We start from the raw sequence: 13,858 nt of genomic DNA, 5'->3' as shown, positions 1-13,858 counted from the left end.
CGTGGGTGTCAGCACAAGGCTTGCTGTTACCTTATCGGCGGGTAGACCGTCGATGTCAGCTGAGTCACCTTTGTGGGCCGTAAATTGTATGTGTAGTGGCGGAAGGGTAGCGACATTTGCAGTGCTATATACCTCTAGAAGTTATGGCCCTTTCAAACCACCAAGAACTGGATGGGAACTCAACGATGCTTGCGGTTGAACCGGTGACCAACTACTACTGTTTAAAGAGATTTATAGATTGCCTATTCACTCGTCGAAAGGTGACGAACACTCGTCAGTCACAAAGGACAAACGAAATGAGGTCAAAGCAATACGAAGGATTTTATGATTAAATAAAGACGTCGGACATAACTTACCTTAACCGGAGCATCATCATCAAACCGAACATCAAAGTAGCCTACCAAGGCATCGAGAATCATCGTTGATTCGAGATTGTCTTGATCAATTAGGAGAGAGAACGGGCGTTCTCCAAGCTGTAAAAGATCAGTCGGCTGTGAACTGTTAGAAAGGACCTCTTTCAGATCCAGACTATAAAGTTGGTGGGGTTTCGATGTCAAAATACACAGCTCAGATGATCCAGCAACATCCTGCGTCCCACCGACCGTCCTCGGATCCGTCAGATCGAGAACGTGTGCTTCCGCAAGCGCCGAACGACGCAGAGCAGGCATTCGGTAGCCGTAAACGCTCGTCCAGAGATCCAGATGATCGTGCCGCAGTTTCGAACCACAACTAATACCCAACAAGTTGAGGGTATAGTGTCGTGGAAATATGCATCCTGTGTCAGGCTTAAGATAGCGACGAGCCACCGTGAGGACAGAATCCAGCATTGATTCAAAAAGCAGAAAATAACCCATCCATTCAGATATAATCACTGGGAAGCGAAACGGGACAGGCAGAAAGTGAGACATTTGGGTGCTAAAGTAACGATAACATGTAGAAATTTGGGCTATTCTGATTGGCTGATTCACATAAGTTGGTTCTGATAGAACAAAACCATGAGGCTCAGATACCACCAGACGTCTCTATGACTGCGTAGACGTAATACACTGCTTAAGAACATTATAAACGAGAGATTCAGCTGGGTTCCGTCAAAAGCAAATTGACGTGCAAATGGGTGTATTTGCCCCTTAGATTGCTTTTAAGCAACCGACGGGGGAAGTCTGTTCCACAGGGCGGCTCAAAAATAAGCACGACATTTGCTGTACATAAGGAAAACGTTTTAACTGACAGAGGAGCGTCGAATGACTCATGACCTACAGCGTCCAGTGAAAGGCGAGCATCGAACTAGCCGGTCAACATGAGTTGGTCAAACAAGAGGCCGTCTGTGCACAGCGCGAAGGTCACAGACAGAGCCAAATATGGTGTTGCATGCGAGGCGTTGGCGCTGACGTAGACCCCACGGAATAAAATTGACGGGCGAACTGCAAAGGCCTGTTGAAAGCCATTGGTGGCATAACAATTGGCATCATCTGTCAATCTCATTGAATTTCAGCATAATACCGCACCTCTCTCGGTAAGGTACCGTGCAACTGTTACCTGGAACTGCCGTTTAACGCACCGCAATATGGCAGTGAGCAACCAAAATGTATCGCGTTAACCCCAACGTATAGGACGTCATTACCTGCAGAACGATAGTGTCAGGCAGGTACTTATTGGAAAATAGCTCCAGATAGTCATGTTTATCAGGTTTGCCGGTGGGTCCGACGATGGCAGAAGATACATACGGAAATTCGGTGGACTGAAACCCTGCTTCAACCCGTTATCGATTACAAACTAGTTCGAGATAGTCGCATATTCGTGCTTTAATCCAAATGCGAAATGCTGTAAAGAGAATTACAAATCTGCCCGAAGAGCCAAGCCTCTTACAAGACGATCAAAAGCGCTTCTCTGATGGTCGAGTCGGGAGATTTGATGAGGTCCACAAGCAATCCATAGAATGGTTGAATCCGTTCACAACATTTCTCTTGCGACAAAAAACTACTCTCGAATCCACACCGCTATTCAGGAACGTTGTCCTTCAGAATGCCACAGACCATGTGGCTGAGCAGGAGGCATGTGATAATCTTGCCTAATAGGCACATAAAACTGATTCCGCGGCAGTTGTTCATCCTCTATTAACAAAATTTCCCTTCGCACAGGGGAATCGTGGCCGTACCCGTTAAACCTTGCAGAACTTCTACCAACCCCCGAATTCTGCATAGTAGGTGTAGACGGTCGTTATGCGGTCTTCCTTGTAGTTGGTCCATGAACCCCAGTGGTTCTGCAAGTCAGCCAAGTAGACCTTCACTATGTGTTCGAGCAGGTGGGTCAACATCTCCTGGTCGAATGAGTAGTGTTCAAAAGTGATGTTTACAGGTTTCCCGAATTTTCGGGCTTTAAAAGGATCCCCAGATCCTACGAAGTGTCCTTCTGAAGCGTCATCAATTCAAAAAAACGTCTCAGTATCATAACCCCGAAGTACCAACCGAGTGCCGTTGAAAGCGACATCTTTAAAGAGTTTTCGTCACCCTATCGCATGCTTTTGTTTAAGGTTCTCGCCAGTAATGTTGGTTGATGAGTCATTTGGGTGGTTACTTTGTTGAATCGTTTCACTTCATCCGTTCGTATGAAGTCATCCGAGAATTGCCTCTTGACACGATTCACTAAGAATCCCACAGCTGCGTGTGTGGATTCGAAGACTCGTCAAGCATGTACCTGTCCGAATGTGTGGATTGCCCGTGAATTTTCACTTTGTGCTTACTGTTTTNTTTGATCCAAGCGGTTCAGAAAAGCTGGTTGTTGTGTGGTTGATATGATGACAAATATGTTGTCATCATATCTCAGTCAGAAACCGCGGTGGATGACCAAAGTCACGCAAGACTTCAGTCTCCACATTGGGTAAGAAAGTGATTGGGTACCTATCTAACGGTGGACTCTTACGAGAAGATCGAACCGCAGAAGGAGTCTCCAACTCTGAGCAATATGAAATCTTGAACGCGACCCAACCATCACACCCAATGCCCTCGAGTCAAACCATCATATCAGCTTCGGTGACACAAATATACAGCAGTAATGGCTAAATTCACACATACAACGGACGTGCGCTGAGGCTCTATAGATCAACAAAGTCAGTCAGTCAAACAGCTAGTCATTTAGCTCACAAACCGTGCACCAAAGTGCAGTGGTTCCAGCTGGTACATCGCCGAAAAGGAGGATAAAGGAATGAGAGACATGTGTTGAACGCGATGGCCAAATCACTGACGACAAATGGATCTGCTCGCCCAGTGTGGCAGGAAGTGAGAGCCGCGCAGTGAAGGCGATAGCTTTGATGCAAGAGCGCCATTGGCTGCGTGACACATCCATATGTGTCAGGGCCATTAATCACTGGTTTGTCTCGTTTCGCCGTCCCAATCCGTGGGAAAGACGGTTACCAACGCAACTGAGTTGACCGGTAAGGACTTTCGTGCTCCATTGTCAAGTCAGGAACTGACTGCCTCTGGCCGTCTCCATGCTACACAAGGCTGGGAAAGGCTGGGCTCTGCGATGCAAACGGTTCTCTTTTATACGAAATACACGGCCTAACCAAAGTAACCTGTGAAGTGGACTTTCTGACAGTGGACATCTGACTGTCCCAGCATTAGTGATTTGACGTTCCCACCAGACACGAACAACACAACCAAACCGTGTCAACCGCAGTAATCGAGCCAGCATCCTGTCTATTCTGGCTTGGACTTATTGCACGCGGTGACCACATGTTGAACCGGAGTCTCGGCAATGGCGAATCGCAGCCAACACAGAAACAAACAGAGGAGCATCCCAGTCAAAGTGTGTGTACAATCACACACACGCACACACAGACACACGTTGGCTACATCTGACAACTAAGTGACCTCAAGAACACAATAATCAAAAGACACGGTGCCAGACTCAAATAAGGCTGTACTTGGCCCGTACTCAGTGGGTTGTGAGAATCCCCAAAGAAGGTTACCCTCGCACCCAAAAAAGGACACCTCATTCCGCTAGGCTGTTTTTATTTTGAACTTTTCATGTTACACCATAACTTGTTCAATAAGACCAAATTAGGCCGAATTGGGCTGGAAACTCTGCACGGTGGAACATCTGTGAAAACTGACCAAGTCGTCGTGATGCACCATGAGGAAATCAGACTTCACTGTGAAGTGCAATCATAGCAAAAAGCTAAACTCACCTGGTCCACCGGAAGTTTGACAGATTCTGCTCGATCTCTTAGCAATGTGATACGATCATCCATTTTGTTAATCCTGGATTAATGGTAACAGAAATAGGAAAGCAGAAATGATGGAAAGAATTTGGTGGAATATGGAAGCATGGTTCCAGTTGGCGAGGCGAGGAAAAGGGAGAAGACATGGTCGATTGAAACCCGAAACAACTTCTGAACACGAATAACAATTTGAAATGGTTAGCGGAACTCAGGTAATTTTGTGATAACTCAATCGACCGTCCATCATCATCGCACACGTACTCGCATCCGCATTCGGAGACGTTTTGTAGAAACGGCTAGACATTTGCGTCTAAACATTTGACAGCCAATCGGATATAGGTACATTTTTCTAAGAGGCTTTCCTGTAGGTGTGAGTTCATAGGGCTGAGGGGGCATAATTCAAAACAGAACACGCCACCAACCCTGCTGGATAGTTATCCGGGCTGTGCTGACAGCTACACTGACAGCTTCTTCCTCACAGATGAACCTACTCCAGGTATGGAGCGAGATGGCTCAAGTGGTTAGAGCGCGAATTTATTGACCGAGAGGTCCGTGGTTCGAACCCACTTACCCTGTTTAGGCTTGGGCAACCTGGCAGTATCCCAGCCCTCGTGCTTACTTCGAGTGGCATGGCAGTTAGGCACCAAAAGGGTGCTACAGCTGAACGATGTTCAACCTCCTGGAGATCCCGAGTTAGTTATAAGTGCTATAGGACAGGTCGGCGTTTATGAATAAAGTAGGCGCCATGTTGTCTTGTCGTTGCGGAGACGAAACCCGGAAAGATCAAGCGTCTTCAGAAAATGCGTAGATGGTTTCAATCATTCAGCACTTGTGAGGTTTGAATCGAGTCGCGAAAAAACGCTACGTTGTACCGTTTTTTCACACTCATTTACCTCACGTTCATTCGCATACGCCCTGATACACTGAGCTGAAAAACGTGAAGCCCACTGCATGTAGTGGCTCGCATCTTTATTCTTTAGAAACGGTCATCGAATACAACCCTACAAAAGGCTAAGGTTTCAGTCTTCGCTATAAATGACATGAGGGGAACAGAACAGCGTTGCCCTTAGGGAGGTTCTTTGTTGAGGATTGGATAAGTTACTGTCGAGAAGTCATTCAAGGTAGTATAATAATCGAGGGCCGAAAGAGAGTCGCCGCTATATTTTCACGCCGGATTGAGGATATCTTCGCTCAATTAACTTGTGTTTCCTATCGCGCTGCCTGTCAAAACATTATATCACAGTTATGCAATCAAGGGCTATTCCTATTTGTCTTGACCTGCGTACCCACTGAAAATGAAGGCTACGTCGCGGTGCTGGAAAAGTGATCAACTTGAAGTAGTCCACAGAAAGGCGCACCTTCATAGCCAGTTGAAACCGTAATGTTACACTGGTAGTCGCCTTGAGCCACACAAGCCCAGGGAAAACGTAACTATGGCAGCATGGCAAAAAAGGATGTCCTTGATCCCGAGGGGCCAGTAACGATGCGTTTGGTCCAGAGCCGAGCTGACTGGACGGTACCCATAGCCAGGCGTTTTGTCTACCGGCTGTTTTACGGCAGATCGCAGCAACACGAGGTCAGCAAATACATAGGCGCGTATTGTGAATATGAAATGTGGTGCTTTCAAGACACACGAAGAAAGTGCCAGGAATTGTTGACTACCTGAGAACAGCCAATTGGAAACTCCCAAGTTGTTACCATCCCCATAGAGGATCTGATGAGCACCAAGTCAGTAGGAATTGAAGCGAGAAACCAATACAATTCAGGCTATGGCCCCGCAAAGAGTTTTGAGAAGTCTCACATAAAATCAATTAGCTGGTTGTAGCGAGACGGACGGGCAGTGGGAGAGAATCAGTAAAAGAACTGGACTACGGCTTCCGATGTTCTAGCTGCAACAACTCCAGTACGTTTGCTGGTTGCTGACCATCGGTGTCTCCGAAGCATTGGTCGGGTCTGGTGGAGACATTGCATTAACAATACTTAGGTAAGCAAGATAGCCTTGGGAAAAAGAAGCTCTCCCATGAAGGATGAGCCACTCACGTTTCATAGGATACGCCGGTCAGCACGTGCTAGAGGGCCATCAGTCTCCCACGGCACTATCGCTCAGCCCTGGGTCGAGTAGAAACGCTCGAGAGGTGGACAGTGTATGACCTGGCAACGAAGTATGAAAACACTAACCAGTAAACATAGTCGGGTGGGCAACTGCCACCTCCCTGGATGAGGATCCCGGGACTCAACTCACCAACCGTTAATGACACTGTCACAAATGGCAGTCAAGGGAGCTCATGCATCAAAGCTGTCTCCTTCAAGGCGCAACAACCCGGTTCCCGAACTAACGAAACATACCATCGCTTCCAAGTCTTGGTTATATGTTCCACACTCTCCCACTTTCCGGTAATCGAAACTGTAACAGATGGAACAGTCAGTTATGCTTATGGTACACACAGCTGATTAATTGATTGATCGATTGACCAACAACCAATAAGGTTCGCAATGTTGACAAAAAATCGAACTTACTTGATTGTTTCGAGGGCAGCTGCAAATATGTCCGTTGACGCCTCCACACCGTAGACGTGATCCGCCCCAGCCTCGGCTGCGAATAGCGATAGGATGGCGGAACCACACCCTACATCCAGGACTCGTTTACCCGAAAAATATGCATCGGCGTTGGATAGGATAAATGTCCGATAAGATTCAGTGCGAACTTCGTCAGCTGGAATAGAGAATCATCACGGCATTGAGGCAGCTTGTAAGCTCATTCATGGTATCCTAACCAGCAATCTACTGTTCACTTAAAACAAAAGGTTGACGGAGACTGCGCCCACCTGACGAGACCTAAGAAGGGAGAAACCGGTCGTCGGTTGTTGGAGAGTTTCCTTTACGAAAACATGTTATATAGACGTAAAACACTACTCATAAAGTTGCTGAAAATTCTTCGACAGCCCACGACCGGTTTCGGCCTTCTTGGAGCTCATCAGAAAGGCGTAGTTCCAGAGTTTCTGTCAACCCTAATAGCACGAAATCTGCGAAATACACTCATCTGCAAATAAATTTGGTTTTGCGGGAGACTCACCGGGAACTCATCTGAATCTCTCACGTGACTAAAAACACCAAGAACGAGATATTCAGCTGGGTTCCAGATGAGACTCCCGTAAAACCTAATTTCGCAAACGTTTCTCCTTTTCCAATTGGACGATGTTAACGGGACAAGCTGAATAGAAGTAGTTGGAACAGTAGTTCCAAAGAGAGAACTATTTGGAGGTCGACCACTCTCGCTGGGGGTGAACAAAAGCTTCCCCTGTCAGCCTCATGCATCAAAGCTGTCTCCTTCAAGGCGCAACAACCCGGTTCCCGAACTAACGAAACATACCATCGCTTCCAAGTCTTGGTTATATGTTCCACACTCTCCCACTTTCCGGTAATCGAAACTGTAACAGATGGAACAGTCAGTTATGCTTATGGTACACACAGCTGATTAATTGATTGATCGATTGACCAACAACCAATAAGGTTCGCAATGTTGACAAAAAATCGAACTTACTTGATTGTTTCGAGGGCAGCTGCAAATATGTCCGTTGACGCCTCCACACCGTAGACGTGATCCGCCCCAGCCTCGGCTGCGAATAGCGATAGGATGGCGGAACCACACCCTACATCCAGGACTCGTTTACCCGAAAAATATGCATCGGCGTTCGATAGGATAAATGTCCGATAAGATTCAGTGCGAACTTGGTCAGCTGGAATAGAGAATCATCACGGCATTGAGGCAGCTTGTAAGCTCATTCATGGTATCCTAACCAGCAATCTACTGTTCACTTAAAACAAAAGGTTGACGGAGACTGCGCCCACCTGATGAGACCTAAGAAGGGAGAAACCGGTCGTCGGTTGTTGGAGAGTTTCCTTTACGAAAACATGTTATATAGACGTAAAACACTACTCATAAAGTTGCTGAAAATTCTTCGACAGCCCACGACCGGTTTCGGCCTTCTTGGAGCTCATCAGAAAGGCGTAGTTCCAGAGTTTCTGTCAACCCTAATAGCACGAAATCTGCGAAATACACTCATCTGCAAATAAATTTGGTTTTGCGGGAGACTCACCGGGAACTCATCTGAATCTCTCACGTGACTAAAAACACCAAGAACGAGATATTCAGCTGGGTTCCAGATGAGACTCCCGTAAAACCTAATTTCGCAAACGTTTCTCCTTTTCCAATTGGACGATGTTAACGGGACAAGCTGAATAGAAGTAGTTGGAACAGTAGTTCCAAAGAGAGAACTATTTGGAGGTCGACCACTCTCGCTGGGGGTGAACAAAAGCTTCCCCTGTCAGCTATCATCTATTGTGCTAAAATCTCACTACATCCAACAAGGACTACGTACTTCTACAGATGAGTCCTGAACAAAGACGAACTGAGAGATTTTGTCGCGTAACAAACAAATGTTGTGATATGTTGCCTGGGATTTTATCCACTGACTACTGAAACCAGGATTTTTTGAAAATTTTACGAAAATAAACGTGACGCCGTTCACCATCGTTACAATGTCACCTTTTCAAAACGATTTCCACTCACTCACCATTCGTTACAAGGTAATTATAAATGGCACGGTATGTTTATTGCGGTGATTGATTTTGGACATGTTGTACCAATGAGTATCGCTTTGACTGTTAAACTGTTTGCCAGGCTTTGTCTGGAAATGTTTTGCCATTACTCGAGGAAACAGCTCCAGTGTGCTGCTTTCTTTCTTCTTGGGTGTATCGAGCTTAGGGAACAGTACAGAAATGTGTTGAAAACGAAGCGATATAAATCTTAAATGGACCATTAATGAGGGCGTCAAACGAACCAATCAGATGGGAGGACCACAGATCACAACGAGACAGGAAAATGTGGAGAGAAAAACTGGACCAAAGAAACAGCAAACAAGATGTTGTATAATCGTGACAAAATCAGGCAATCAGAGCAAATCACAATGACGATCCTCGAAAGGATAATAAGATAACCATTCAGCTGTAACGTCCTTTCGGTGCCCAGCTGTCATGCCACCCGGAGGAAGCACGAGGGCTGGGATACTGCCAGGTCGCCTAAGCCTAGACAGGAGAAGTCGAGAGGTAGAGGTCGGGTTCGAACCACGGACCTTTCGGTGAGTAATTTCGCGCTCTAACCACTTGGGCCATCTCGCCCCGCCCCTCCCCCTTGAAAAGAAACATTCGCAAAACAACACACAAGCTCTGTAAGCAGATAAACAACAGGCTATCAACCTTCCGCAGCGTGGTTAGTACAAGAAAGCCCACTCATCCCAACTGAGAAGCAATTCATTTTTTAATGTTGGGTCCAAATGCTGGTCTCCCGAGGCACAAAGAGAACGAAAAGTGGTAATGGAACATCATAAACCGCGACGGCAGTGTGGCAAAAAAACCTCTTACTGATCATTTCACCATGGATAGCAAAATGTCCGTAGGAGGTGAAGTACGCGGAATCGCCCGCATCCTCAGCAAATTCGTGGTACTTGGTTGGCTGCCTCATTGGTTGTTGTGTTGTCTGAAGGGGATCCACATCGTTCAGCGCGACGATCCCGTCTTGTGATAGTGGCTGGTCGAGCACCTTAGCAAGAAAGCGTCTGGAACAAAGAAGACCCGAAATCTTTTGTTATAAAAAAGAATATGAAATCCAGTGAAATTATCGAGCGTTTGGTAGATGCGACAACATCAAGTAGGAGGGTAAGTGAAGGGGGAAGTTGCAAAATGACAGACAAAATAGGCTCACGAGATCCCATGAGGTAATACGGGTTTAAAGGCGCTTGAGGTAGGAAGCAGAATTAAAAGAAGGAAAAAGCACTTAAACTAGAGGCAAGCACTCGATTGTTGCAAAGATCTGCTCCAGTCTTCCGGCTGTATCGACTCTGGTCCTCATCAGCGATGAGACTGAGGTACCGGCTGTCAGACACTTGAAAATTCCCTGGCACTAAGTGATAACGTGTGCACGGCTGTAAACACATTGGCATTTTTACTGTTGAATTTACACCTCCATAAAAGATGTCCAGGTGGAAAATTAGTAGACGAATAAAAATGACTTGACTGGGACAGAGAAAGACTCACTTGCACTCGGCTAGTTGCTGTCGGAGCGCTGCATTCTCTGCCCACAAATAGTCGGTATCCACGTGGTCATTTGAAACGTCTGGGTTACACGAGGATACACCGGTGTGTTTTGCCCCGTGTTTTCCAACACGGGACTCGATATCTGCAGGCAGGTCAAATGGAATAATTTCACTACCGATTGCATCCAGAGCGATTGGACGAATAGTCGTCAGTACCTATGACGGATTGCTATGTAAATGAATAGTCCATTCTCCTTCTATACTGCGCGGTCCACGACCCTTTTGTCCAAGAAGCAACAGGTCTAGCAAATGAACTTCTGGAATAATCGATGCGACTGGCTGGTACTGGATTAGATGTGGATATCTGATCACCGAACAGAGTGAGAAACTCATCAGCGGATCGCCAAAAAGCCGGTTAGTTGGAGAAGACAGAGGGGACCACTGACACGACTTTATTAAACGATAAGAGATACGGAATAAACGGATTGTTACTCAACCCGTTGTCGTAGCACTTCTGATTAGGGTGCCCAAAAACAGTTTGAAACAGTGAGTCGAACATTATTGCTGAGATAGCTAAGTGCTTAGAGGGCGAACTTGCTGACCGGAAGGAACGTGGTTCGAACCCGACCTCTGCCTCCCGACTTCCCCTGTCTAGGCTTGGGCAACCTGGCAGTATCCCAGCCCTCGTGGTTCCTTCAGGTAGCATGGCGGCTAGGCACCGGAAGAGTGTTACAGCTGGACGATCGGTTCTGGATTAAATGTGGATATCTGATTGCCGGAACAGAGTGAGAAACTCACAGGCGGATCGCCAAAAAGCCGGCTAGTTGGAGAAGACAGAGGGGACCACTGACGGGACTCAATTAAACGATAAGAGGGATTGTGATTCAAACATTTGTCTTAGCACTTCTGATTACAGTGCCCAAAAACAGTTTGAAACAGTGAGTCGAACATAATTGCTGAGATAGCTAAGTGCTCAGAGTGCGAACTTGCTGACCGGAAGGTCCGTGGTTCGAACCCAACTTCTGCATCTCGACCGCTCCTGTCTAGGCTTGGGTGACCTGGCAATTTCCCAGCCCTCGTGTTTCCTTCTGGTAGCACGGCAGCTAGGCACCGAAAGGGTGCTACAGCTGAACGAAATCGAAATGCCTGTGCACCCCAAAATTGATCTTTTGCCGTTTCATGTCTGCTGGTTCGTAAATTCTGCTGAAACAGAATAAGGCCAAAGCGGAACTGTGCACAGTCAGTCCCAACAAGTCTTAAGTTCGCCGTGAGAATTGACACAAAACCACCCACTGTAGACATATGGACGAGTATTACCAGTTTCCCGTTTAACTGTATCACTTCTCCCTTCATAAGGCCACCCAGTGTTGTCCGATCTTTTGCCGTGTGGGTAAAAGTCAAATGGCCCAGTTAAGTGTGTTCCTTGACATTCCTTGAGACATTATCGCCATTAGCAACTACTTTATTCCAACTATGTTCAACGAGGGGATGTGAACTGATCATGGAATGTGCTCGCGTCTAAATAAAGTCAAGCTGGTACCTAGCGATCGTCTTTTTTCGTTTAGTTCAGTCAATATCATTTCGTTAACGAATAAATTCTTTCGAGGAAAGAAGCACCATTTTAACCAAATAAAGCATGAATTTTCGGTACATCAACCACTTGTCATTGTTCGGCCGAATAGGTCGGTCAGTTGGCAGCTTTTTGGCACGATAACCAACGAAACTATCTATGGTGCTTGAAGCTTGTGTTCGTGTTCGTAACGCACAGCGTTACAATAAACCCCTTATTCTGTAGGTTTGATCTTTCCCCCTGGTCTGTCGAATGTGCTAGCGATACCCGGAGCATATGTCCACCTCCATGGGTGGACAACACCATAAAACCTAATGTCAGCTTTGACGTGCAAGTCACAGCGGGGACGATCGGTTTTCCTCACCCTGTCCAACCAACTATACACTAACAAAATCCTAAGTAGCGCCACCGCATTTGTTCCGTTTTGTCAACCACGCCACAAGAAGTCCAATCCAACTCCTCTGCCCCAGTGAATCTACCAACAACTGCCGGACCAACGACACAGCGTGAGTTCATACTCAGGTCACGACAATCTCGACTGACAAACCCTATGTGTTAACAACGCCTTGAGCAGCGATTTCAAAGGATTTGAGAACTGCTCGCTTACGCTCCAAAGTCTGGTAACGTTGATCCATCGTCAACGTTTTTGTGACCAGAATCCTGCCTTTCAGTTCACAGCGATTTCAATAGAATTAGCACTCACCGTAAAGAAACGGTAGAACGTCAGCGAAGCCTAGACCGTTCAAATCGTTAAACAGTGACCGCCAATAAGGTTTGTAAAAGAAGGAGTTTGGGAGAGACTGGGGGGAACGTTTTAAACTCCGGGACTTGGGGAGCGCATACTACCGATGAAGCCTAAAAATACTTTGTCTAACAGGGTAAAACCCATAAGTGTTATGATGTAGCTACTGTCAAGAGAAAAATGCACCGAAGAGACTAGTCACGGCGAAAGACGACAGTGTCACGAGAAGCACAAGGCTTGTGGGCCCGATGGGTGACGAGGGTAAACCCGAGAGGAAGAGTGAACAAGCTTTGCTCAGATGTCAAAATATGCATAGCAACTTCTACAACAACTGCTAAGGGGCCAAAACCTACCAATGGACAGAACAGCGTCATTCTCAAGGACGGATAGGAACGATTCCTCAGATTTGGAATTCCATTCGGGGTCGTGGAAAACCTGGCGCCAGTCAGTCGGCTTCTGTAAAGGGTAATGCAAAGTTTTTTTTAGATAACATCAGTGGTCTTGGCTGTGTTCGAGCCAGTCGTGTTTACCGAATCGAGGCCAGTTACCAAAACGAGGTAGAAATTCAATAGACGAATGTATCGACATACTGAACCAACAGCACGCTCAACTATGCTGTTTATGGTGATACACATTAATCAGTAAGTGAGACAGACCGGTCTAAAACACTCCAAAATGTAGACCAGTGTTGGTCCGTGTCACGTCACTAGTAATACACACAGGGCTTCGTTGGTCAGACCGTTTGATACGACGCGTCAGCTGATCAACTGACGTGGGATTTACAACCAAGATAAATCTTAGTGAAGCCTCACCACTGACTAATGCGAGTTGAGAGTGAATGCGACTGAGTTGTGTTGAGGATAAAACTGGCTGGGTGGACTAACTAATATGTTATCAAACTGTACCACGCTAAGCCCGACGTACAGTGACCGAAGCCTAATGTAGCAGATAGTTTGATCACTTCGATCGTCTCACTGAAGACCTGTCTGTCTTACGGCTGCAACACTGTCCTTCCTCCAAAGAAGAAGTTTTTTTTCAAAAATACTTCAACTGGAAAGACTTAAGAGCTCTGTCGAATGAAATTCGTCCCATAGTCTACTGCAACAACAAGCAATTGCGGAAAAACAGGCGCCATCACCCCTTGTGGCTCTCCACAAGTACTGTTAAACGTGTTGAATAAATGGAGTGGAAAACCAAGCGTCCAACTTCTGCTGCGTTCTGCAATTGTCTGTATC

The 13,858-nt window shown here is 46.4% G+C and overlaps 2 protein-coding genes across 2 annotated transcripts in view; both read right to left on the bottom strand.

The window, feature by feature from the left end:
* T265_13613 (hypothetical protein) overlaps positions 1-10,527 on the bottom strand; it is a gene marked incomplete at both ends in the record, with an annotated part of 37,766 nt that extends 27,239 nt beyond the window's left edge. Inside the window, 4 exons of the mRNA XM_009169700.1 lie at positions 357-915; positions 7,761-7,956; positions 9,641-9,834; positions 10,313-10,527. Of these exons, the coding sequence (XP_009167964.1) occupies positions 357-915; positions 7,761-7,956; positions 9,641-9,834; positions 10,313-10,527 (1,164 nt within the window). The remainder of the gene's footprint in view (positions 1-356; positions 916-7,760; positions 7,957-9,640; positions 9,835-10,312) is intronic.
* The window catches only part of T265_04830 (hypothetical protein), a gene marked incomplete at both ends in the record, with an annotated part of 9,315 nt that continues 197 nt past the window's right edge, over positions 4,741-13,858 (bottom strand). The window contains 7 exons of the mRNA XM_009169676.1: positions 4,741-4,879; positions 6,737-6,932; positions 9,186-9,409; positions 9,634-9,834; positions 10,313-10,454; positions 10,906-11,060; positions 11,216-11,514. Coding sequence (XP_009167940.1) covers positions 4,741-4,879; positions 6,737-6,932; positions 9,186-9,409; positions 9,634-9,834; positions 10,313-10,454; positions 10,906-11,060; positions 11,216-11,514 — 1,356 coding nt within the window. The remainder of the gene's footprint in view (positions 4,880-6,736; positions 6,933-9,185; positions 9,410-9,633; positions 9,835-10,312; positions 10,455-10,905; positions 11,061-11,215; positions 11,515-13,858) is intronic.

The sequence above is a fragment of the Opisthorchis viverrini genome, assembly GCF_000715545.1.
Source record: "Opisthorchis viverrini unplaced genomic scaffold opera_v5_85, whole genome shotgun sequence".
NCBI classification, from domain to species: Eukaryota; Metazoa; Platyhelminthes; class Trematoda; order Opisthorchiida; family Opisthorchiidae; genus Opisthorchis; species Opisthorchis viverrini.
Note: the sequence above shows the minus strand (reverse complement) of the source record. Positions and strands in the feature narration are given on the sequence as shown.